At 36.4% G+C, this 25,866-nt stretch overlaps 1 protein-coding gene across 4 annotated transcripts in view; it reads left to right on the top strand.

Annotated features, from left to right (window-relative positions):
• LOC150110083 (contactin-like) overlaps positions 1-25,866 on the top strand; it is a 690,381-nt gene that overhangs the window by 243,754 nt on the left and 420,761 nt on the right. For all 4 annotated transcript variants that reach the window (XM_090391236.1, XM_090391210.1, XM_090391218.1 and 1 more), the window contains exon 9: positions 21,835-22,035. In XM_090391236.1, the coding sequence (XP_090247362.1) occupies positions 21,835-22,035 (201 nt within the window). The remainder of the gene's footprint in view (positions 1-21,834; positions 22,036-25,866) is intronic.

The following is a 25,866-nucleotide window of genomic DNA, read 5'->3' as shown; positions in this document are numbered from 1 at the left end:
GGGTCTGGATGTCAGATTGGTCAACTGGATTTAGGATTGGCTATCTGATAGGTATCAGAGAGTTGTGAATGGTGGAGCAGTTTCAAGGAGGCAGAGGATTACAAGTGGGTTCCCACAGGGCTCAGTACTAGGACCTATATTGTTTAACCTTTATATCAATGACATTGCCAGTGGATTGCAAGGGGATATTCAGTTGTTTGCGGATGATGCGAAGCTGGGAAGGTTTATTAGTAATAGTGCAGATGTGGTAGCCCTGCAAGAGGATTTGAATAAGCTAGATAAATGGGGAAATGAATGGGGGGTCTCAGTTTAATGCAGCAAAATGTAAGGTCTTGAGGTTTGGGAAACATCAATGGGATGCTGCATACTCTATTGGAGGAGTTATACTGGAGGAAGTAGGGGAGACAAGAGATCTGGGTTTGATGATTGATAGAAACCTGAAATTTAGGGGACATATTGCAAAGGTGGTGAAGGTAACACAGAGGATTGCTGCAATTATGAGAAGGACACTGACCTGCAGAGATAAAAGGGTTATCATTCCGTTGTATAAGTCTCTGATCAGACCACACTTAGACTATTGTTCTCAGATTTGGTCCCCAGGATTTGAAGGGAATAAATTTACTGTAGAAAGGATACAAAGATGGATGACAAAGATGGTTTCAGGACTGTACAATTTTGGTTATGAGGATTGGCTGAGGGAATGTCGACTGCAGAGTTTGGTGGATAGAAGAAGGAGAGGTGATATGATTGAGACTTTTAAACTGTTGAGAGGTGGTTACAAGGTTGACACTGGGGAGTTCTTTCGCTTGGTTGAACAGTGGGAAGGAGTGATGACAAGAGGCCATCTCTGGAAGTTACGAAAGGAAACTGTGAGCAAGATGGTGAGGAGTGGTTTATTTGCATGGAGGGTGGTTGAACTGTGGAATGCATTGCCTGATGGAGTGGTGAGAGCGAGAACGGTCAATGAGTTTAAGGAGTGGTATGATAGACTTTGTGTTTCTTAGCAAGGACCTCCCACGATGAGTCTTTTGACTCCATGGAGGCCTGAATAATAATAATAATAATCATCTTCTCCAGACTGTCATTTGCTTGTATAACATGCATGTCCAAAGTATGACAAGTTTTGCTTGATGATTATAGCTTCGAGGAAGCAATCTGGCTTTATTCTGTCTATCACTGATTTATTGGTTTGCTTTGCCATCCATGGTATTCTTACTAAGTGCCTCCAAAACTATAATTCAAATGCATCTATCTTCCTTCTTTTCACTCTTTCTCAGGGTCCAACTTTCACATCCATACAGTACCACAGGGAATACCATTGCTTTCACAATTCTGATTTTTGTTGTGAGGCTAATATCTTTATCTTTAAAGATCTTGCTTAAATTTGTCATTTCCGAGTAATAATTATTATTATTATTATTATTATTCCTGATACCTCCAAGGAGTCCGAAGACTCATCGCGGGAGGACATCTTCAACTGTCTCTACATCTTACCTCTACTACGAATCAACGCCATCTACCGCCCACCTCCAACACTACCACAACTAGTAATTTTTGTCTGTAAATTGCGTGTGTTCTGAAGGGCCGATTTGTATGTATGCGGGATGAAAAACCCGAGTTTCCGGGAGAAAAAACCCTGCTACCTCCGTATGAGATCGGCTAACTCACCATCGATTGAAATCGACCAGATAAAGATTCCTCCCGTCGCGACGAGAATCGAACTTAGGCCTATTCCAATCGAAGGGCGCAATGTACCGTCGTTCTTCCAATTGCGCTACGGAGGCGCTTAATCTTCTTCTTCTAACTTCTTCAGTACAATAACCATCTTTATCAATTCAGGATCCTAGGAGTCAAAATTGTTAACTGCTTCCATTTTCTCCCATCTACTTAAAAATCAATAAGTTGACATGTTGCCATAACTTTTGTCTTTTTGAGGTTAAGTTTAAGACCAGATTTAGCACTATCTTCTGTAACTTTCATAATAGTTCCCTCCAAATCTTGTTTGCATTCTGCTAGCAAGGTGGTTTCATCTGCATACCTCAAATTATTAATATTTTTTCCACCAACTGAAGATTCCTCCAGCCCTGCCATTCTTAAAATGTATTCGCTGTACAAGTTAAATCGTATGGAAATAAAATACATCCTTGTCGCACCCCTTTACTTTTTGTGAAATACTCGGTTACTTCAAGATCTGTTCAGACAGTAGCTTCTTGTTCATAATAAAGATTCCTCAGAAGGATAATGAAATGCTTTGGGACTCCCGTTGTTCTTAACACATTCCACAGTTTCACATGATCTACAGAGTCAAAAGCCTCGCTGTAGTCAAGGAAAAAAAGGTTGACATTCTTGTGATATTCCTGTGCTCTTTCTATTATCCATCTCACATTGGCAATTTGATCTCTTGTTCCTCTGCCTTTTCGAAACCTTGCCTGTTCATCTGGCATTTCTCTTTTTTGAATGAACTTAAATAAGACTTTACTTGCATGAGAAATCAATGCTATAGTTCTGCAATTTTTGCACTCTCTTGCATCGCCTTTCTTCAATAAAGGTATATTAACTGATTTTTTCCATTCCCTAGGCCACGTAGTTGTGATCCAAATTCATTGACATAGAGCTGTTAAAATTTTAACTGCCTCTTCTCCCAGGGGTTTGAGCAGCTCAATGGGTATTCAATCTCCTCCTGGTGCTTTCTTACTGGATAGTTGTTGCAGTGCCCACCTCACTTCACTCTCTAGTGGTACTGGCTCCTGTGTGTAATCCTGCTCTTCAAATTTCTCAGTAATTTTGAAGTCCTTTCTGTAAAGGGCTTCTATGTACTCTTTTCCATCTTTCTTTGATGTCTGCAGTTTCTGTAAGATATCCTTTGTAGTTACTTTTCAATATTGTCACCTTGGCACTAAACTTCCCTGTTAGTTCTCTGATCTGTTTGGAAAGATCTCTTGTTTTTCCTTTCTTGTTTTGGCCTTCTGTTTGTTGGCATTCCTGATTAAAGTATTTTTCCTTGTCTCTTCTGGCTTGTCATTGAAACTCTGCATTCAAATACCGTACTATCTGCAAATTTCCTGTGGCCTTCATTTTCCTTCTTTCCTGAGCAGTTGTGATGCCATCTTCTGACAGTCATTTGGACTTCTTCTTACAAACTGTTGGAATAGTCTTCTTTGCTTCTGTTTTAATTATATCTTTAATCTCTTCCCATAGTTCATCTGGTTCTCTTTCACAAAAATTGAATGTGTTGAATCTATTCTGTATGCTAATATTGTATTCAGTTGGTATGTTTCCAAGATCCCTGTTTAAAGCAGGTGTTAGCAACAAACAAAAAAATTCTCTGCACAAAACTCAACTAGTCTCTTCCCTGCAGTGTTACGAATACCTAAACCAAAATGACCTGTTATTCCTTGTTCCTCAGTCTCTCCTACTTTTGCATTCCAATCTCCGATAAGTAGCCATAAATCTTGCTTTGGTGTTGCTTCTATCACTTCTTGTAACTTGCCATAAAATTCTTCAATGTCTTCTTCTGATGCCTCTCTAGTAGTTGCATAAACCTGAATGATGGTCATATTCATTGGATGTCCACTCACTCTGAGAGAAATGATTCTGTCACTCACTGGAGTATGACCTAATACATACCTAGCCATCTTTTTTTTTTCCTGAGTAAGAAAGATACTCCATTTTTACGACTTGTCTCATATCCTGAGTAATACCCTGACTGAAAATAGCCCATTCCTGTCCGTCCATCTAAGTTCACTTTTTCCCAATATATCCAGCTTCTTGTGCTCCATTTCCATCTTTATTATTTCCAGCTTACCTTGGTTCATACTTCTAACATTCCAAGTTCCAATCATGTGGTTTCTGGTGAAACAGGGAACCTCCCTTTTCCAACCAGCAACATCTGTGACCAAGCTTCCTTTCGGGTTTGACCTAGACATATCATAAAATCTAGTTATACTTGTGGAAGCCCTCTGTTCTTCCCCAGTTGCATGTTGGATGCCTTCAAGCCCAGGTGTCTTACCATCCAGCAGCATATCATACACTCTCATTTTTGGCATGTTCATAGGATGTTCTTGGCAAGGTACAGAGGTAGTTTGCCATTGCCTTCCTCTGGAATATTTTTCGACTTTGCAGTCTAGATCCACACTGTTCTGTGAAAACGGGGACATCTATGGAAGGATGTGAATCTTTACCAAGACCACACTGTGTGGTCTTGGTAAAGAAGAGGCTAAGTCTCTGTATTAGAGATGTATTGTGCATATCTTTACCCTGGAATAATTCCCTGTAAAGAAAATTATCCCTTACCCCAGTGATATGATAGAGGTCTGTGAACTTTTGAATGGGTGTTATAGGTTATCATCTGTTGAAATTTTTCGTTATATGGAAGGTGGGGAGAGAACATGTGGATGGATTCCTTGGAAGTTAAGTTTGTTCACAGTAAGAAAGGGGTAGGGGCTAGGGCTTTTCTCCCAGAGAGTGGTGAGTGAGTGGAATAGTTTGCCTTTAGGGGTAGTGAGTGTATCTAGTGTGAATGAATTTAACAGAAGGTATGACAACTGGTTTGGGTGATTTTATAGCTTCCTGTTAAGAGTTCTTGGCTCCCTGGAGGTTCCAGATAATAATAATAATAATAATAATAATAATAATAATAATAATAATAATAATTATTATTATTATTATTATTATTATTATTATTATTATCACAGTAACCTCCATGGAATCAATAGACCAGTGGAAGTCCGTACATAAGCACTGCGACACTGCAGCACCCCCAAGGAAAAAATGAAAAATTTAAATTTTGTTTGTGTTTATAAATAATAACAATGCTTACAACATTTATATAAATGCAATACAACATGTTAATGGTTGCAGCTTATGTTTCGACAATGATTGAATAGTTAATAATTGGAATTGTTTGATTGATGCTTTAGATTACGAAACAAATACACTGTGATCTAACACAGTGTCGATATTATCACGTTCGACCAATCGCAGTCAGACTCAACGATATTTGTTTGCGCTTGTGATTGCACGTTACAAGTCATTCCGACACTGCTCGTTTGAGCAGTGTATCGTATGCTTGCTCACGTTATTTCTGTGAGATACGAAACTTTTATTATTGGTGCGTGTTCGTGGTGAGGGTGAACTATTTTTTGCAAATCTTATTTTATTTTGTTAAAATAACATATAATTATTTATTTATTATAGATATAAGGCTGAATTATGACAAGTGTCACTGTTGAAAATATGAAAAGAATTATATTTTTCAATTATCGTTACACAAAACAAATACACTGCGATCTAATGCAGTGTCAGAATTATCGCATTTGGCCAAATGCAGCCATTTCGCCGATATTCGTTTGTGCTTGTCATTGTACGTTACAAGCCATTCTGATACTGATCATTTGGGAAGTGTATCATATGCTTGCACATTATTTTTGTGAGATATGAAACTTTTATTATTGGTGTTTGTTCGTGGCGAGAGTGAAATATTTTTAATAAAGCAATTTTTTAATATGTAAATTTATTTATTAATAAATTGGTTACTGATTAGGAAAAAATAATTTTATTCCTAATCAGTAACCAATTATCCATCTCACATTGGCGATGCAATCGGCACTGCAATAGACTCATCATGGGTGGCCCACTCAAACAGCAGCATGTCTATCATGACGAACTTTGAAATTATTCAACTTCCTGTATTTACAATGCATTCTCCTGCAATGCATTTCACTCACCAGCAACTTGCCACATAAAAAAATCTACTCTTCACACCTTTCTTCACCACATTTTTATAGAACTTCCAGGGATGGCCTCTCATTCTTCCCACCTTAATGTCCACTCTTTTTATAATTCCTTCTTTAGAATCTTTTAACTAACTTGAAGGTCTCTATCATATTGCTTTTCCCTCCTATCCACCAAACTTTGTAATCCATATTCCCTTAACTGTTTTGCATTTTTCGGCTCTGGTTTAGTCCCGAAGGTGTGGAAAGAGGGGAAAATAGTTTCACTGCATAAAGGAGGATCCAAGACCACGGTTGCAGATTACTGACCGATCAGCATATCAGGAGTCATTGTCAAGTTCTTGGAGAAAGTAGTCAAGGGAAAAATACAGGAATGGATTGATGAAAATGAGATACTGTACAGGGGACAGCATGGCTTTGTGAAGGGTAGATCATGCCTCAGTAACTTGCTCAACTTTTATAACAAGGTGACGGCTGAACTGGATAAGAGAAATGGGTTTACAGTGATACTGCTGGACTTGGCAAAAGCGTTTGACAGGATACCACATGGAATTCTAATCCGTAAACTACAACATATGGGAATGGATATAGGGTTGGTGAGATGGATAGGTGGGTGGTTGATGGAGAGATATCAAAGAGTAGTTTATTCAGGAGTAGAGTCCAAAAGACGGCCTGTGACTAGTGGTGTTCCACAGGGTTCTGTTCTTGGACCACTGCTGTTTAATCTGTTCATTAACGATATAGGGAAGGATCTAAGTGGAACAGTTCATTTGTTTTCTGATGATGCAAAATTGGGTAGGGCAATAGTGAATGCAGAAGATGTCAAAATCTTGCAGGATGACTTGGATAGATTGGAGTACTGGGCTAAGGAGAATGGATGTCAATTTAATGTGACAAAATGTAAAGTTATGCATTTTGGGGTGAAAAGATTAGCAGCAGTATACCACATTGGTGGAATTGTACTCCAGGAGATTGATGAGGCCAGGGACTTGAGAGTGTTGGTGGATAGGGAGATGAAGTTTAGGGGGCACATTGCAAAAGTAGCTAAATCAGCTCATCAACTCACTTGGTTGTTGAAAAATACCTTGACGAACAGAGACAAGCAAGTTATTGTACCTCTGTACCGAGCCTTGATAAGATCTCATCTCGACTACTGTGCCCTAGATTTGGTCACCTCGGTTCCTTCTTGATGGGGAGGAGGTGGAGAGGATCCAGAGGCGAGTGACTAAGATGATAGCAGGTCTATGAAATGGACTATATGAGAACAGGTCGAAGATTTGTGGGTTGCAGAAACTAGTTGATAGGTGGAAAAGGGGAGATATGATTGAGACATTCAAATTGCTAAAGGGATTCTATAGAATTAATTCAGAGGATATTTTTGAGATCAGGACTGGTGGTGGGAGAACTAGGGGACACCTGTGGAAGCTGGGCAAGAGTGTGGTTAGCAGGGGGGTGTTAGAGCTGGGTTCTTTCTTTTAGAGTGGTAAATGAGTGGAATAAGCTGCCAGAGTCTGTTGTGGGTGCTATGACGGTGAGCGAGTTCAAGGCAAAGTATGATAGATATTGTGAGAATGTCATATAGTTGTGTGGACATGATGTTTAGGGCCTCCCTCGATGAGTCTAAGGACTCCCTGGAGTCACCTGAAATAATAATAATAATAGTAATAATAATAATAACCAAAACTGCAGATTTCTGATATCACTTTGGTCATTTGTCTTTGGACCCTCTCAAGTGTTTCCACATCACAATGAAAAACCGAGCAACCATATTTTAGATTATGATTATTGAGCAACCACAATAATCAATGTATGGTCATATCAGTGTTTTATATATAGGCACTACTTCCTTATCCCTAAATGTCAATGTACTTTTTATCATAGCAACAATACAACGTGCAGTCTTCACAACACTTGCAATGTACTCTCAGAACTTTAGTACATTGTTTATCATCATCCCAAGATCCCAAATCTCATCCACTTCCTGAAGTACAGTCCCACTAATACATGACAGCCTTATATCTCTACACTCCAAAGTGTAATACCTTGCCTTTATTAATACTATAATCCCCCCACTAATCTGTCCAAGCTAAAAGTCTATTCATATCTTTGAAATCAGTGTATACGAATCTCCCTTTTCCAATGCATTATCACCTCATCATAAAATATAAGCAGATTGCTTAAATAATATCTTCACAAACCTATGATGAATTATAGAAAATCTTATGTCCATCAATCCAATCTTGTATTCTATTCCTAACCAATTTTTCCAATAAATTAACTACAACTACATATATACAGACTGGTCCATAATTGGAAACTTCTATCCTAGAACTATGCTTGGAAGAGGTACTATTTTGCTTTCTTTCCAACTCTTAGGAATTTTCCCCACTGGAAGACTCTTTAAATAACCAGACCAAGTGCATGGCTAACTCTTTGTATATTCCTTAAAGATGGGATAATATATCACCTATTCCTACATTAACATGTAACCCAAGCAGCATTTGATGCACTTCTGATTCTTTTACCATTAATTCTCCTAATACTTGACTCCTTTCTACATATTGCACAGAGTATAATATACACTGATGAAGTGTTCATTATGGCTGGCTTCTTTGGCTGAGTGTTTAGCGTGTCCCTCTCCAGCCAAGAGGCTGCAGGTTTGAATCCTGCCGGGGCATGGATGTTTGTGATTGTCCTACAAACTTTGTGTGGAAAGAGAATCTGCAACCCTACCACTTATTCTAGCAGAAGATATCATTGCCAAAAACATGTGAGGTATGGCAGTGACCATATGGCATCTACGGACTTCAAATGTGAAATTTTTTTTAAAGTGTTCATTAAATAATTCTACTATATCAGTGGTGTGCAACCTTTTTTACTACACGAGCTACTTTTCTATAAAAAGTTATTCGGCGATCTACTCTGTTATATAGATCACATTCCCCAACCTGATATCTGATTACGCACAAATAAACAACTAAAAAAAAATAAACAACTAAAAAAAAATACACAACTAAAAACTTTATTTGTGTATTTAAAAATTTATTTATCACTTAATTATTTTAATACAACAAATATTTTAATACAACAAAAAAACAAAACAAATATATTGGAATAAAATATTTATTTCTCTATTTTGGAAAACCAAAGTTAGAAAAAACAACAGATTGATTACAAACTCACAAGTTACAGGAAATGCTGGTTGATTAAAAAAAAAAAAAGTTAATGTGAAATTTGGCATTGTTTGGACCTCACAATATTTTCATAGTCAAGTACAGTTGGATGCTCCTATGCCAGGGAGGATAGGGGGAGATATTGAATTCATGCATCAGCAAATTAGTGCAATGAGTGCAGGTTTAGTGATTATTATGGGGGATTTTAATTATGGTGATATCAATTGGAAGGAGGAATATCACGTAGCAAAAAGGAAATGGAGTTCATACATCTTCTACGAGATTACTTGAAACAGCACATAACTGAAGGGACACATGGACATGAGAGAGTGTTGGACCTGGTTATTAGTTCAGAGGATATATGCATAAGTGAGGTGTCCTCGTTACCTCCAATTGCCTGACTTAGTTGTGAGCTCTTTGTCTGTAAATGAGTTCAAGAAGAGATATGACAGATATTGTTTTGCTAGTTTGGGTCTCCCGTGATGAGTCTACTGACTCCATGGAGATACCCGTAATAATAATAATAATAAAAAGAAGTGGCCAATCGCAGACAATCATCCAAATTATCATTTGTAATTTGGTTTCTTAATTGATTTTTTATGACGGTCATATTTGAAAAAGCGGATTTTGACAAGTATGTTGATCCGAAACACGACAGAATTTTTCGCGCAATATCAGTTAATATTGGGAATTTTTCATGTGCATACTTCCAAATGACTTCATTGTTTATTGATTTTAAATGTAAACTATTCTGAATGTTTATTATCTTAAGTTCTACTTCAGCTTGTTTAATATCAAACAGCCCACTAATTTTATTTGAAATTTCTGTGATGTTCAAGTTTTCTTGAAATGGATTATTGATAAAAGATACAATCATTTCAATTTTATTAAAATTTAAATCTTGAATTTATTTCTTCCTCAACTAATTCTATTTCATGAATAAATTCTTTTAAATCATAGCAAAACAGTTCTTGATTTTGTTCCAAAATTTTTAATAAATATGGGAGATGTCTAAATTCGCTGTCATTTATATTTTTCTTTAATAAAAGTAAGTATTGTTGGAAAGTTTTTATTAAACTTAACATGTCAATTAAATTTTTATCTCTACCTTGTAACTCTAAATTTAAATTGCTTAATTTCGTACAGAAATCTACTAAAAATTATAAGTGTAACAACCATCTTTTATCACTCAATTGTGGATAAATATCTCCTTTTTCATCAAGAAAATTTTTTATATCATTAATTAATACAAGAAATCTTTCTAAAAATTGACTTCTGCTGAGCCAGCGAACATTATTGTACAACAGAAGGTCCCTATCATCATCTGCCAGTAATTTAAATAACCGCTGTTGCAGGGCTATTCCTCGAACAGAATTTATAATTTTAAATGTAATATCCAAAACATCTTTTGTGTTTAATCTTTTACTACACAGTACTTGTTGGTGAATAATACAGGGGTATGTTAAAAAATCTGGATATTTGTCATCGTTTTTACGTAATGAAATGAAGTCTGATTTATTACCTATCGTTGCAGGAGCACCATCAGTAGTAATAGACACAAGTTTAAAAAGCGGAAGTTTGTGTTGTTTCACAAATTCATCAAATGCTGAAAAAATGTCTTCTCCCCTAGTCCATCTCAATAATGGTATAATTTTCAAAAGTTCTTCTTTACTTGAATAATCTTGAAATACCATGTGAATAAATACCATTAACTAGCAATATGAGTGAAGTCGTTTGATTCATCAAATTGTAATGAAAATGCAACACACTGGTGAATGTCTGACGTTAACCTGGCCTGGAAACTTTTCTCCGGCAATTGGAACTCTTCCTTTCGGCAATTTGAAACCTTGTCTGTGGACTAGAATTAGTCTCTCTCTAGCGACATCTCTAACCGAGAGGCTCCTTTCTGGAAGCAGGAAACTCCTCTCTCAAGCAACGTGGATCCGGGCAGTTTCTCTGACGGCGACTCTGGACCGGGCGGCCTCCTCTCTGACAGCAATTCTGGAACCGGGACTGCTTCTGCTTGCTTCAGTCCCTTTTTATTAGGCCTCTTCTGAGACCTCTCATGAAGTTTGGCAATCCCCAAAGAATCGGTATGAGTCTTTCATCTTAAGTTTCAAGTTTGGCATGCCTTTCGTTCTCCTCTGCTTTCTTTTGATTGTAAGTTGCCGGCCATCGGAAAGTTGTTTGAACTCTTTCTGACTTCGGAGATGTTTACACTTAGAGCCTGCAAGCCTTTCTCATACATACAAATTTCAATAACAATCTTTCTAATGTTGCCATGCACAGCTTCGGCGACAAAAACATTGCCTTTGTTTTTAACACTCTAATTTATTCTTATTAAAGCAGTATATACAGTTCGCTTCAAAAGAGTTATTTACAAAAACATCTAATAACTATACTGAGACAAACAAAGTTTATTTTTTTACAATATTCACATGGGACTTAACCTAATATAAAAATCAATGTAATGCGCTTTGGAATATTTAATACTTAAGTTACAATCGAGTTTTTACACTTTGCTTATAATCGTATTCACTTGGGTCACTGTTTGATTTCCAATGATCCAAATTAATTCGTTTACCTGGACTTATAAGAAAATTATAAGTCCAGGTAAATTTCATTGATTTGACAATTTTAATGAAAAATAAATAAACAATAGCAATACACTTAAAGTGAATTAAAAATAATACAAAATAATGATAAATAAAATATTATGTTTTCAGTTTTAATTAAATTTGTAAGTGAGGAGGAATACACAAGAGATCGACCGAAAATCGCTCCGCGATCGATGGGTTGAACACCCCTGCACTATATCATTTGCTACATAACTATCCACCAGTGTCAACCTGCCATAATTATTTTTCCTCTTTCTTTACACATAGCAGAAAAATTCTTTTGGATAATCATTGGCAGACTGGCCAATCTCCTCTCGTATTCTACTTTCCTCTTTCTTTTTCTTATTTACGGCATGATATCTTCTGGGTTCAATAATTTACTTCTTGTACATGGTTGTTGTTATAAGACACCTTCAATTTTCTGTTCTCCAAGCTGTCTCTCATTCTGGGAAATCTCTTTTAACATGAAAGATAAATTAAAGATGCCAAGAAATTAAATTCTTGGTTTAATCCTTTATCCAAGTGTAAGCAAACAAAGTTTGCACATGAAGTAACTACATAACTGGCAACTTGTATATAGAGGCCAATGACTTCACATCAATTGCCTTAGTATCCTATAATGCAAAGCACATGTCTTTATGGACATGTATAATGCTATGTATTATGGGAAGGATCTCTACCCAGACCAAATAAGGATATATGCTTTGCATTATGGGACAATAAGGCAAGTGATAGGAAGTCATTAGTCTCTATATATGAGTTGCCCAGTCATGAAGTTACTTCATGCACAAACTTTGTTTGCTTACACTTGGATAAACAATTACACCAAGAATATAATTTCTTGACATCTTTAATTTATAGTATTATCAAGTGGAAAAATTTTCAGTAACGTTACAGAGTCTATCATTCAATTCTTAAGCTCAATCACTGTTTGCCCTCTCACAACCCTCTTAGTCAGTGCATTCCATTCATCATGCACTCTCTCTCTCTTCATGCAAAAAGAACCTACATCACCATTCCTCTTTATTTAGACACTCTCTCTCCTACATTCATCTGGTAAGCACTTATGAACAAATCATATCTCAATCATATCACCTCAAAATTTTCATTTTTAACCCACTAAGTTCTGCAGATTGCATTTCTTAACTTCAGATTCAACATCCATTGATGCTATATACAATACTAGTTAGAAATACAACTTAATTCCACTAGTCACAAAAAAAAAATTACTTGCCCAATGTCTTGGTCTACCTTATATAAATATTATTATTATTATTATTATTATTATTATTATTTGTGACACCTTCAAGGAGTCCGAAGACTCATCACAGGAGGACACCTATTGTACAACTCTCCATCTCCACCACTACACCGAACCTCTGTTATCAGTGATATTTAAAAAAAAAACTAAATTTTTTTTTATGACAAAACAAAGTAATAATATTATTATTATCCTAAGATGCTATGGTATCAAAATATCATCTAGGTGATACTTTTGTCATACATAAGCTCATCATACTGCACCTTAAACCCACTCAAATTTTCTAAAGACACCACCCTTTCAGCCAAAGCATTTTAGTCATTCACATCTCTGCATGCAAAAAACCTGCTTCTCACTTCCTTGCTCACACCCTCCTTATACAGCTTCCCAGGCTGACCTGGTTCTACCCTGATCTGTCACCATTTTCTGTAAAACCTCTTCAACATTGATCTTATAACAATCCCTTACTAACTTGTAGGTCTCTCTATCATGTCACCCCTATTCCTCCTGTCCACTAGTCTCTGTAAATTGCAACTTCTCTACCTTATCTCATATTTGACATTCCAGAGATCAGAAACTACCTTAAGTCAGTTGCCTCTGGACCCTTTCCAACATCCTTTTGAAAACATGTGTGTGAAGACATTTGGTCACATGTGTGTGGCCTAATTAGAGCCTTATACAATGGAATAGGAATCTCCTTCTACAAGTCAGTGACCTCTGCATAATTCTCAGAATTATTTGTGTTGTCCTCACAATTTTGCAAAGTGTCCCTTAAATTTCTGATCCTTATCCACCATCACCCCCAAGATGTCTTATTTCCTCCACCCCCAACAATATATCCCCACTAAGTGTAAATGCTACATCCCATCTTTGTTTCCCAAATTTTAACACTACATTTTGCAACATTCAACTGTTATCCCCATTCACTCAATCTATTCAAGTCTTCTTGTAAGGCCACAACATCTTCTTTATTCTTCATAGTTCATCCCAATTTTGCATCATCTTCAAACAGCTAACCACTAGTCACTTTCCTCTTCCTTGATATTGATCCCCCATACAAAGCTTGTTGATATCTATCAGATAGCCAGTCTTCAACTCAATGCACTAGTCTAATATCCAACCCCATCTGCTCTAGTTTTACTATCAACTTATCATGTGGTAATCTATCAAAAGCCACTGCAAAATCTAAGTATACTACTGTGTATCGCTCTCCACTGTTCAACAAAGCTGCCACCTTATTGTAATAAGTAAGTAGATTACTAAAAATGACCTCCCTTTAGCAAATCCATGCTGTCCATCAAAGATAATACCATTGTTATCAACCCAATTCTGGATCCTAGTTCTCACCATCTTCTTCAGCACCTTAACCACAACCTCTAATTTGATGTTTGAGTTCTACCATCCCCCTTATGAAGCAGCACTATCTTTCCTTCCTTCCACTCCTTTGGAACTTGACCCAGTGCAAGACTCATATTAAACAAAGTATGTCAAGGCAGATGCCAACTCCCTGGCACATTCCTTCAAAAATATGTGGTGATATATTATCAAGTCCCACAGCCTTATTACCATTAACATTAACATCCACCATTACTTTGGTAAGCACCTATGAACAAGTTATATCTTAATCATATCACCTCTAAATTTTCATTTTCTCTCCACTAAGTTCTGCAAATTTCATTTCTTCACCTCAGATTCAACCTTGTAAATAAAGAATGTAATATATTCTTTATTTTTCACTACACATCATGCATACTTATACAGAAATATCCTTTCCTTTATTGTGGATTTAAAATGTACACCATAAAACAACAGCACTCATCCAACTCAGTTTGTGTTTTGTTTCATTTATTACTCATAATGAAGGGTGAATTTATATAAATTATCCATCAACAGTAATTTAATAGGAAAGTCAACTAACAAAACTTATGAAAACAAGAAAGTAAGTAGCACTCCCTATGGAGCCAAAGTCACTTTGCATGATGCATTCAGTGCACGTGATGTGGTTTTTGACTTTTCTTTTCAAGATAATTGTATTTTTTACATAACATTATTTAAAAAACTTTATATTATGCAAAATGTTCAGGTATTTAATTACATCTAAGCTAATTCATGTTGTGAGCTATGAAAATAAGCTTAGGACAATACTATGTTCCATTTATACACCAACTTAAACATCAAAGGTGCTGAAAGAATAAGATCTACATGTACTGCAGTTTTAATTAAATTGTGCCAATTTTAATTTTGTGTTTATAATTACTATTTTGTTAATGAAATTATATTGTGAGAAAAGAACAATCTTTTTTTTTTGTTGTTGTTGTTGTATAAGATGGGAGGGTGCATACTCAGTTGGAGAAAGTGGGGGAAGGGGGGGGGAGGCAAAGGATCTTGGGATGATGATTGATAGTAACCTGTAGTTCAGGAAGCATATTGCAAAGGCAGTATGTAAGTAACCCAGAGGATTGCTGTAATGCTGAGAAAGATGCTGACCAGCAGAGACAAAAGAGTTATTATTCCATTATATAAAGCCCTGATCAGACCACACCTGGTCTGTTATGCATTGATTGGTTTGTGGGATTTGAAGGGGATAAATTAATCTTTGAAAGAGTACAGAGGCAGATAACAAAAATGATATCAGGATATATGTACAATGCTAATTATGAGGATAGGCTGAGGGACTCCTCATGTTAGAAGCTTAATGGAGCAAAACAGCACTGAGAAAGTCACTGAGACATTGTCAAGGAGTACAATATGGGACTTGGAAACACACACAAAATGCTGGCCTGGTTGGTCGAGTGGTTAATGCATTCACTCTCCAGCCAAAAGGCTGCAGGTTCGAATCCTGCCGTGGGCATGGATGTTTATGAAAATAGTGGTGGTGGTCAGCAGTAGATGGCGTTGGTGGTTGATGAAGATAGTTGCGGTTGGTGGAGTGGTGGAGACGGAGAGTTGTACAATAGGTGCCCTCCCTCGATGAGTATTTGGACTCCCTGGAGGTGCTATGCAATAATAATAATACTAATAATAATAATAAAAGCAATACAAAACTAAATGAAACATGTGGACAAAAAACTGCAATCCTAACTGGATGAGATGCCCTCTGGGCACACTTGTTGGCAGACTAGGATGTAAAATGAGATCTTGAAGTATTAGTGTTTCCCATATTTTGGGAAGTTTAATACAACCTATTTATTTAAATTAGACTGATTTCTGAGAGCATCTGCAGATTCCAAAAATAGTCTCTCTCTCTCTCTTCTAAATTTACTGCAATGGAGCATGGTGGTCTTTTCCAATTGATTCTGTGATCCATATCTAAACCATGGTCCACAAGGACCAATTGCCCATAGTCATGACTCCAGATGTATTTTTTGTGTTTTTCCTTGCAGATGTTGGCTGATCTTCGTGTCTGTCCACAATAGGCCAACTTACAGGGACAGGGCACTTTATATGATGCAGGCACAGAGAAGAGACATCTGATCTTTAGTAGAACATATAAGGGCAGGAAGCTTTTGGTGGGGCTTGAAAGCCATGCTGCATGAAACTTTTTATATTTTTTAATAGTTTATTTTTAATAAACTCTTTATATTACAATTTGGTCTCAATACTGAAAACTACCTACAGAACTGCTTAACCACAGAAAGCTATGTCTACATCAAGAATCTAACGTGTCTGGGCAATGAGGCCAAATAGAGAACACATCATCCACATATCTTAAGTAGATAGAAGATTTGAGAGGGGCCAAGTCAAGAGCTTGTTTTTCAAAATATTCCATAACAAAATTGGCAAAGGGAATTGAGAGATGGAGAAACCCTAGCAGTACACTATATCTTTTTATAAATTTTATGTTTCCAGAAGAAATATCCAGAACTGATAGTAAAAGAAAACAGACCAGTAATATCTGGAAGAAAAACTTTCTTTATAAATGACAAGATGTCATTTAAGGCAATATTGGTGAACAGTGATGTGATATCAAAGCTAATCAAAATATCTGCATTATTTAATGGTAAATGTTCATAGAAATTTAAAAATGGATAGTTTTATTATATAGGAAATGGCCAGTGAGGGGATCAGAGATCTTGCTAACTGTTTTTCTAATATGGGAAGAATTAAATAATATTTTTAATCCTTTCTTAGTGCTGTTTCACTTCATTAAACCTCTAACATTAGTCTCCAAGCACTTAAGTCTTAAACATGGAGGCTGAGAGGATGTGGACTTCTAAGTTTGGTAGATTGAAGAAAGAGAGGTGATATGATTGAGACATTTAAAATGTTAAGAAGTAGTTACAGTATTGACCACTGGGGAGTTCTTTCGCACTGTAGAACAAGGGGAAAGAGTGAGAATGAGAGGCCATCCCTAGAAGTTGTGAACAAGAGGGTGGAGTGGTTTCTTTGCATGGAGGGTCATTTAATTGTGGAATGTACTGACTGATAGGCTGTTGAGAGAGCACGAAAGGTGAATGAGTTCAACAACGTCAATCCTATCAGGAGTGACAGGATAGACGTTGTATTAATGATGTTTTTATGATGAATGTGGCATAATCAGAACTGGATCTCTAGTTCTCTTTCCAGGTATCTGTTCCTCTTGTCAATTCAGACCAGAATCTCATCCCAGTTTCAGCCCTACATCTAAAGGAGATCTCCTGCCCTATATCACACACCTGGTGGAACATCCTTCAGCCATTCTCAACGTTGTGTGCTATGGAATTACAACAATACCAAGTGGGAGGACTTACATGACTTTTTTTCCTACTTTCCATGGTCAGACTATTGTTTTCATTCTTCAGGTCCAAATACCTATTGTGATCTTGTTACAGAAATAATCCATACAGGACTGGAAACTTTCATTCCTCTCTCTCTCTCTCGTTCAGATTTCCCAACCCATATCTAAACCATGTTTTCCAAGAAGTGTTCCAGGGCTACTCTAAAAGAAAAGCAAACAGCTTTTCACAAGTGGCTTGAGACCAAAATACCAGTTTCCTTCAGACATTTCCTGGAAACTTATTTTAACAGTAGCATTGTAACATCACCTAAAGACAAGATATAGGTGATGTCATGTCTTCATTCTTCTCTTTCAACTCATTCATAGATGACTATGGCAAATTACTTCCTTCTTTGCCTAGAACAAGACAGAAAGACATCAGAAAAATCTTGAATAACTTGGATACCACAAAAGGCAACTGTCCTGATGGAATCTCACCCATTGTGCTCAAGATGCATGCTTCTTTATCATCTGTTCACTAAAATGTACTTGTCTGGCATCCACCCTACAACATGGAAAAAAATCCATATGCAACCAGTTCCTCCACAAAAAAGGAGATAAATATTTATCATCAAGCTATCAACCTGTTGTTCTCACATCAGTTTTGTCTGAAGTAATAGAAAAGGTTATCTAGAGTCAACATCTTCAACACCTTGAAAACTGCTATCTAATTAATGAGTACCAGTGTGGATTTGGCCATTTTAGATCTAAAGGAGATCTCCTGCTCTATATCACACACCTCTGGATTAATTCCATGGAAAGGTTTGGAGAGACCTGTGCCATTGCACTTGACATCTCCAGGGATTTTGATAGGGTCTAGCATCAAGGGCTTCTCAACAAATTACCATCATATGGATTGCTTTTCTCCTTGTGTAACTGGATTGTCAGTGTTCTCTCAGAACGATCCTTGTATGTGTGTGATGGTGGACGGTGTTCTCTCATGAGATTTTCCTGTTAATTCAGGTATTTCTGGTATCAATTTACACACCCTCTTTGTGATTTATATAAACGACCTGCTCTCATTGACTGCAAACATTATTCATAGTTTTGTTGATGATAGCACTCCTCACTCATCCTACTCAGATGACAATCCTTGAAGTGCTGAAAAATCTCAAACTTCAAGATTACCTGTAATAAATACCCTGAACAGTGATCTCCACGGTATCCTTGATTGGAGTGACAACAATTTAGTCAACTAAGTCTTTCCAAAATATCCTTTGGCTTGTTTTCTTGTAAAAGAAGACATAAATCTTCTCCACTTTATTATTATTATTATTATTCGTGACACCTCCAAGGAGTCTGAAGACTCATCGCAGGAGGACACCTACTGTACAACTCTCTGTCTCCACCACTACACTGAACCTCTAATACCAATCATCTACATCAATGCCACCACCACAACTAGTATTTTTTGTCTGTAAATTGCATATGTTCTGAAGGGCCGATACGTCTGTATGTGGGATGAAAAACCCGAGTTTCTGGGAGAAAAAACTGTGCTACCTCCATACAAGATCAACTAACTCACCTTCAATTGAAAAAGTTTATATAAAGATTTTCCTCCCATCATGATGAGAATCGAACTTAGACCTTTTCTAATCAAAGGGCACAACGTACCGTCATTCTTCCAGTTGCGCTTGTTTTGGTAATGGTTAGCTCAACAATCAAGACAAACCTCTGACTGATTCTTACTCTGAACCTTTTCTGACACAATCATACCCATCATATTGCTCCTATAGCATCATCAGTTTCCAAAAAACATGGCATCCTTTTCTGCTCAAGACGATACTTCTCTACCAAACAGTTACTTACTCTCTATAAATCCCAAATCCAACTAACATTGAAATACTGTTCTCAAGTCTGGGGGTGGTGCACCCAAGACCTCCCTAAAGATTCTTTATGCTGTTCGGAAAAGGCAGTTTGGTTGATTATTATACTTCTCTTACAGTCTCTTAGTTTCTGTTCAGCCACTTTCCTATAGAATATCTCCATTGTGTCTCTTCTACAGATATTTCCAAGACCATTTTTCAACAGAATTAGTATCCATTATGTCTCCCATTTCTGACAGATCTATAGGAATTTGAACAATGAATGCTCAGTTTCCCTTTACAGTTGAACTGCATGTACAACAAACCTACCTACCTACCTACTACTCCTAGTCATCTTCATTCCATTCACCCCAATTTTCAAGCACTAGAGATTATGGTCCACCCCTTGGATCATGATCTCCAACAGTGCAAGAAGAATATCAACAGATTACTCTACTCTGATCCTGTGCACACACAGCATTTGTTTACTGTAGGCCTTCCTTCCTTTTGGGTGTGGGAGAAATGTCTGGATTTTACTTCACTTGTTTCCTTTTTTGAAATTTGATGTGTTTCCATATTCGCAGTGGAATGATTTCTGTTATATTGTGTCACATACCTTCCTAGTTTTACACATGGTGGCATGTCAGTTGCACCTGTGAGGTGACTTCTGGTGACCTGTAAAGCCACATCCACTAGATCACACAATTGCAAAAGCAGGCTATTGCCATATAGTCATACCATACAGTATAATACTTATAATATCATCTTCATTGCAGTCTTATGATACAATGAATGCAATATTTTACATGTCAGAGTGGTGTTCATAAAACTACAAATAATAATCAGAATAAAAGATTTTAATATTAAAATAATTTAGAAATTTTGAAATATAAGAGGGTTTTGTCCTACTCTGCACTTTAATTGAAGGGGGCTTTGGCCTAGGGAAAGGTTTGTCTGTACCCAGTGCAGGGTTTGTTTTATAATAGTGGCTTGCATCATTTCATACTCTGGGACAAGTGGTTATGAAAGTTTATTATTATGTTATGCAATTTGTTTCATTATTTGCAAATGTTATCAGGAAAATGGAATATGGATGCAATGCCGTGATTTTTTTCTGACAGTATGCAACAGTACGCAGTACCAGCACCTTTTTTCTTAAGTTTTTAAAAATTTGCGATTTATTGACAGCAAAATGTATTATAAATATTCCGGTAGATGGTGCTATGTTCACGAATTGAATTTTCAGTTTTGATTACTCATAAGTTAGTACCCTGCTTTCCTAGGTTGGTTTTTATAGGTTGGTATGCAACCAGAAACAGGAAGTTGTATTCACTTCCGATTGTTTCCAATATCAGTTTATCAGTTCTATATTCACTCTGCAACAAACAGGTGTTCACGTGAGTTTTGAATTAATCTAAGTTAAATCATTGCAATCATTGTTCAAAATGAGTGAAATAAGTAGTTACTTTATGCCAATGAGTAAAAAAAAAGGGAGGCTGAAGAAGCAGAAATTGTTGAATGTACTTGTGATCCTGTAAAACAGAAAACTAGCACTGAAAATACACTTGGTGAAGGGAATCATGAAACCAAGACCAAAGATCCACGTGGTCGAAAGGAAGCAGATTCTGATAATGATTGGCCCAAATGTTGGACACTTTTGCAGAAAATGATTTCTGTGAGAGAGAGGAGTGGCTGTATGTCAAGAATAAAATATTGGGCTGTACAGTGTCTGTCGTGATGTTGGAAGTCTTGCCATCATCCATCACTTTCTGGAGGTCCATCACTTCCTCTAAAGCACACTTTGGGCACAATTGTAATATCTTCCAGTGAATGTGAAAGGGTTTTCTCTCAGTTGAATCTTATAGTAACTTCATCTAGGTCATCTCTGCTTGTACAGACAACTTCTGCACTGATGTTCATCAGGATAGTAGGACCTCCTCTAACTCAGTTCAACCCTAGCAAATATGTGGACTCATAGCTGCTCTGAGGTTATCATTCTGTAGTTGATACTAAAAGCAAGAAACGATCTAGATACGATGAGGGTATATTGGAGGATATGTTAAAAGTGTGGAAGTTGCTGTAATAACATCTTTTTCAAAACACATTGCACTGATGCAATGTGTTTTGTTATTTGAAAAATGTGATATGAAAAATATACAGATGTGTATAATTTGCAAATGTTATATGGAAAATGTAGCTTTTATTATGTGATATATTGGCTTCGCTGACAAAGTAAGAAGTGGACTGACTGATTCAGATGTAAACCAAAAAAGAGAGAGTGAGATAGTGATAAACTAATTCTGTTTTGTTTAATATGATGCAACTTTTTTGTTAATAGAGTTCAGTACTGAAAAAAAAAGCATTGTTAGCAAAATAATACTAATATAAATAAATTTAATTTTATATATGACACTTAGAAACTCACTGTTTTTATGTTTTATCATGAAAAGATTCTCAAATTGAACTTTCATTATAATTTTTATATTTAGGAATTAATTATCTCTGGATGAAAAATTATATTCCAAACCTTGTTGATGAGGAACGCAGGGTATTTATTTCTGCTGATGGAAATTTGTATTTTTCTTTTCTGGAAAAGCAAGATTATGCCAATTATTCATGTGCATTTCAGATTATTAACTCAGAAATATCTCGGTCGAGTCCTTTTTTCCCATTATATGTAGAACCAGCCAGTAAGTAGTTTCTGTGAGGCGGTTTTCTCAATTTCATTATAACTTTTTCTATTATATTTCATATAACTGTGATATTTATATAAACATATATTCCTGTATTTTTATCTATGTATAATATATAAAAGTGAATTATATAAGTAAATTACTCTTATAGGAATCATAAAATATTTATATACGGTATTATCCCACTGTTTCATTATAGCACTCCTGGGAATTATCATGCCAGATAATTCTCAGGAGTGAATTACAGTTAATTCAGGAGATTCACAGTTACCACACCATTGCTTTTATTTAGTTTAATATCATTACATACAACCAATGGATCGGGAAGTCATATTAAATTTTAAGGTTTACTTCTGCCACACATTTAAGAAACTCTCAGAGAAAACAGATGAATTTGATAAACAATTCATCAGACAATTTTGGAAAGACTACAACATTATGTATGTCATAGATAAATCTATGGCATTACTAGAGAATTACCATAGAGATAACCTTACTATGGAATTCTTCAGAAACAGCATCATTGTGTTCATGCAAATCAGTTTATAGATAACAATGTCGATTTCTAGTGGAGCTCTAAGGCAAAACAAGGCATTCTTGAAATGATATCTTACTTTTTTTTTTTTTAATGTGGTTCCTATCCACAAAAGGTTATTAGTAAACCTATAGTGCATTTGTACCGTGGATAAGCTAAGGACTTTTTTATTTTTATTTTTATTAATTTTATATATTTTTTGTAATTTTTATATTTATTTTTACATAGTCTGGAAACTTTGCTCTAAGAGACCAAACAAAAACAAAGCTTCTTCAAGCCTCCAATAAGAGGAGCAGTGGTCTCACACTAGGCAATTAAATTCATTTTGCATTTAAAGACAATCACAAACATCCATACCCACAACAGGATTTGAACCTGCAACTTGTTGGTTAGAGAGCAGGTACACTAACCATTCGGCCAACCCAGCCAGCTGAGAACCACTTCATGAAAGAAAAGTCAAACACTCTTAATGCCTACATCAAGATGCTGAGGTTTGTAGATGACCTACAGTCTGGTCCCTCATTTAAAATACAGTTTTGTTAGTGAGTTTTGTAAAAATCACTGAATAAAAGTTCATTGTTATTCTACTATATTTGTATTTGCATTTTCATCACTCTAATGAAATGTTATTATTATTATCTGACACCTCCAAGCAGTCCATGGATTCATTGAAGGAGGGCATCTACTCTACAGCTCTCTGTCCCCACCAACTACAGCAAACCACATCATCTACACTAATGCCATCTATTGCCCACCACCACTAGTATTTCCACAGACAATCACAAACATCAATGCCCACGGCGGGATTCGAATCCACAGCCATTTGGCTGGAGAGTGGATACGCTAACCTAACCACTTAGCCAACCAGGCTGGCAAATAGAAATAAAAATAGATCATTATAACATTAGTTATAATAATCCTGTTTAGAATTAGCACTCCAAGTTAAGCCATTATAACATTAGTCATAAAAACCCTGTTTAGAACTAGCTCCAAGTTATTATAAGTTAGTTATAATAACTCTATATAGAATTAGCATTCCAAGTTCTAGGAGCATATCCTTGGCACTAACTGGAGTATTACTGTGTAGATGTGTGTGCGTGTGTGTGTGTGTGTGTGTGTGTGTGTGTGTGTGTGTGTGTGTGTGTGTGTGTGTGTGTGTGTGTGTGTGTGTGTGTGTGTGTGTGTGTGTGTGTGTGTGTGTGTGTGTGTGTGTGTGTGTGTGTTATTTAATACAGTTGAGGAGAATAACAGTTTTGGAATAAAAAAGGCAGCCATTGTGGCCACCTTTTTGATTTTTTAATATATCCTAATCACGTTTTGTCCTAGCAACTACATGATAGTATGTTTGGATTCTGTTGCAATGAACAAGTTTATATATTCTATTGTATTAAAATTTCTATTATTGTTCTTCAGCTTACACTAATGATATTTATTATACAATGAAACCTGTGGAGAATTCATGGCTAAACAAACATAATAACCACAGCAATAAGTTTTAATAAGTAAATATTTCATCTTAAGTATCTTAGGACATCATCAGTACAGTTAATTCAAACAATACAAGGAATAACATACAGTTAGGGTGCATGATTACAATGGAATCCCAATATGCATTCAGTAGTGTATTATAGAATTAAATTAAAATATATCTGTAAAAAAAAAAAAGATAACATATATAAAAATGATTTTACACAATTTTGTATGACAATTTTCCATACTTTAGGAATAGCAAGAGCGTCATTACAGTTTAGATTTGGTCTGTGAAGTAGGGCTTGAGCACTTTCTTTATATAAACGTTCATGTTTATATAACGATCTATGCAGAAGTTTAGTTTTTTCCCAATGGATGGATCCTATAGTTTGGGTTTTCAACTCCGTGTTGAGCGAGGCCAGATTTCTGCAGTTTGATAAGATCATATCCATCTTATGTCAGGCTAGTTGAATGAGTCATTAGCATATTAGCATTCCAATCTGCAGGTTGTGGGCTAAGGACATACCATAAGCATGAATGTCCTTTAAACAGGAGATGAATTTCATTGGCCCAGTGTGAGCTGTTAGACCATCCACTATGCACTGGATGGTCTAACAGCTCACCCATAGTACTAATACAAATGTACTCTAAAATGCCTCTTGTTGTTTGAGTCTCATCATGTGTCTGGTTCCTAATGAGGGGGGAAAAAGATAACTCCAATATACAAGGATGAAGCTAGGACTGATGCATTAAATTATAGACTTATTAGTATCTTTCGAGTGGTTGGAGGTTTATTTTCCACTTGGTTAGACTGTAATAAATTTAGTTTAATCCTTTATCCAAGTGTAAACAAACAAAGTTTGCTCCTGAAGTATTTTCAGGACTGAGGCAACTTGTAGTAAAGGTGGACCAAGCTCTCATCACTCCTTGTCTCAGTATCTCCCATAATGCAAAGCACATCTCATTGCAGACATGTATAATGCTATGCATTAAGGGAAGGGCCACTACCCAGACTGGTTTCGACCTTTATTGAGGTCTCATCAGTGGGAGCCAGACCCAGAAGTGGTGATACTAAGGCAGAACCAATGGAGAGGTCATATTTACCTATATGAGTTGCCAAAAGGTGTACCACCTTATTATTAAATTACTCTGGATTTAGAGAAAGATGTTGGAGGTTTATTTTCCACTTGATTAGACTGTAATAAATTTAGTTTAATCCTTTATCCAAGTGTAAGCAAACAAAGTTTGCAACTTGCCTCAGTCCTGAAAATACTTCAGGTGCAAACTTTGTTTGCTTATATTTGGATAAAGGATTAAACTAAATTTATTACAGTCCAACCAAGTGGAAACTAAACCTCCAACATCTTTCTCTAAATCCAGAGTAATTTAATAATAAGGTGGTATGCCTTTTGGCAATTCGTATAGGTAAATATGACCTCTTCATTGGTTCTGCCTTAGTATCACCACTTCTGGGTCTGGCTCCCACTAATGAGACCTCAATAAAGGTCGAAGCCAGTCTGGATAGTGGCCCTTCCCTTAATGCATAGCATTATACATGTCCGCACGGAGATGTGTTTTGCATTATGGGAGATACTGAGACAAGGCGTGATGAGAGCTCGGTCCACCTTTACTATGAGGTGCCTTAGTCCTGAAAATACTTCAGGTGCAAACTTTGTTTGCTTGTACTTGGATAAAGGATTAAACTAAATTTATTACAGTCTAACCAAGTGAAAAATAAACCAACATCTTTCTCTAAATCCAGAGTAATTTAATAATAAGGTGGTACACCTTTTGGCAACTCGTATAGGTAAATATAGGTAAAT

This window comes from Typopeltis vanoorti, chromosome 1, assembly GCF_054136105.1.
Source record: "Typopeltis vanoorti isolate ZY-2024b chromosome 1, IOZ_Tvanoo_1.0, whole genome shotgun sequence".
Lineage (NCBI taxonomy): Eukaryota > Metazoa > Arthropoda > Arachnida > Uropygi > Thelyphonidae > Typopeltis > Typopeltis vanoorti.
The sequence above is the reverse complement of the archived record's forward strand: the minus strand, read 5'-3'. Positions and strand labels throughout refer to the sequence as shown.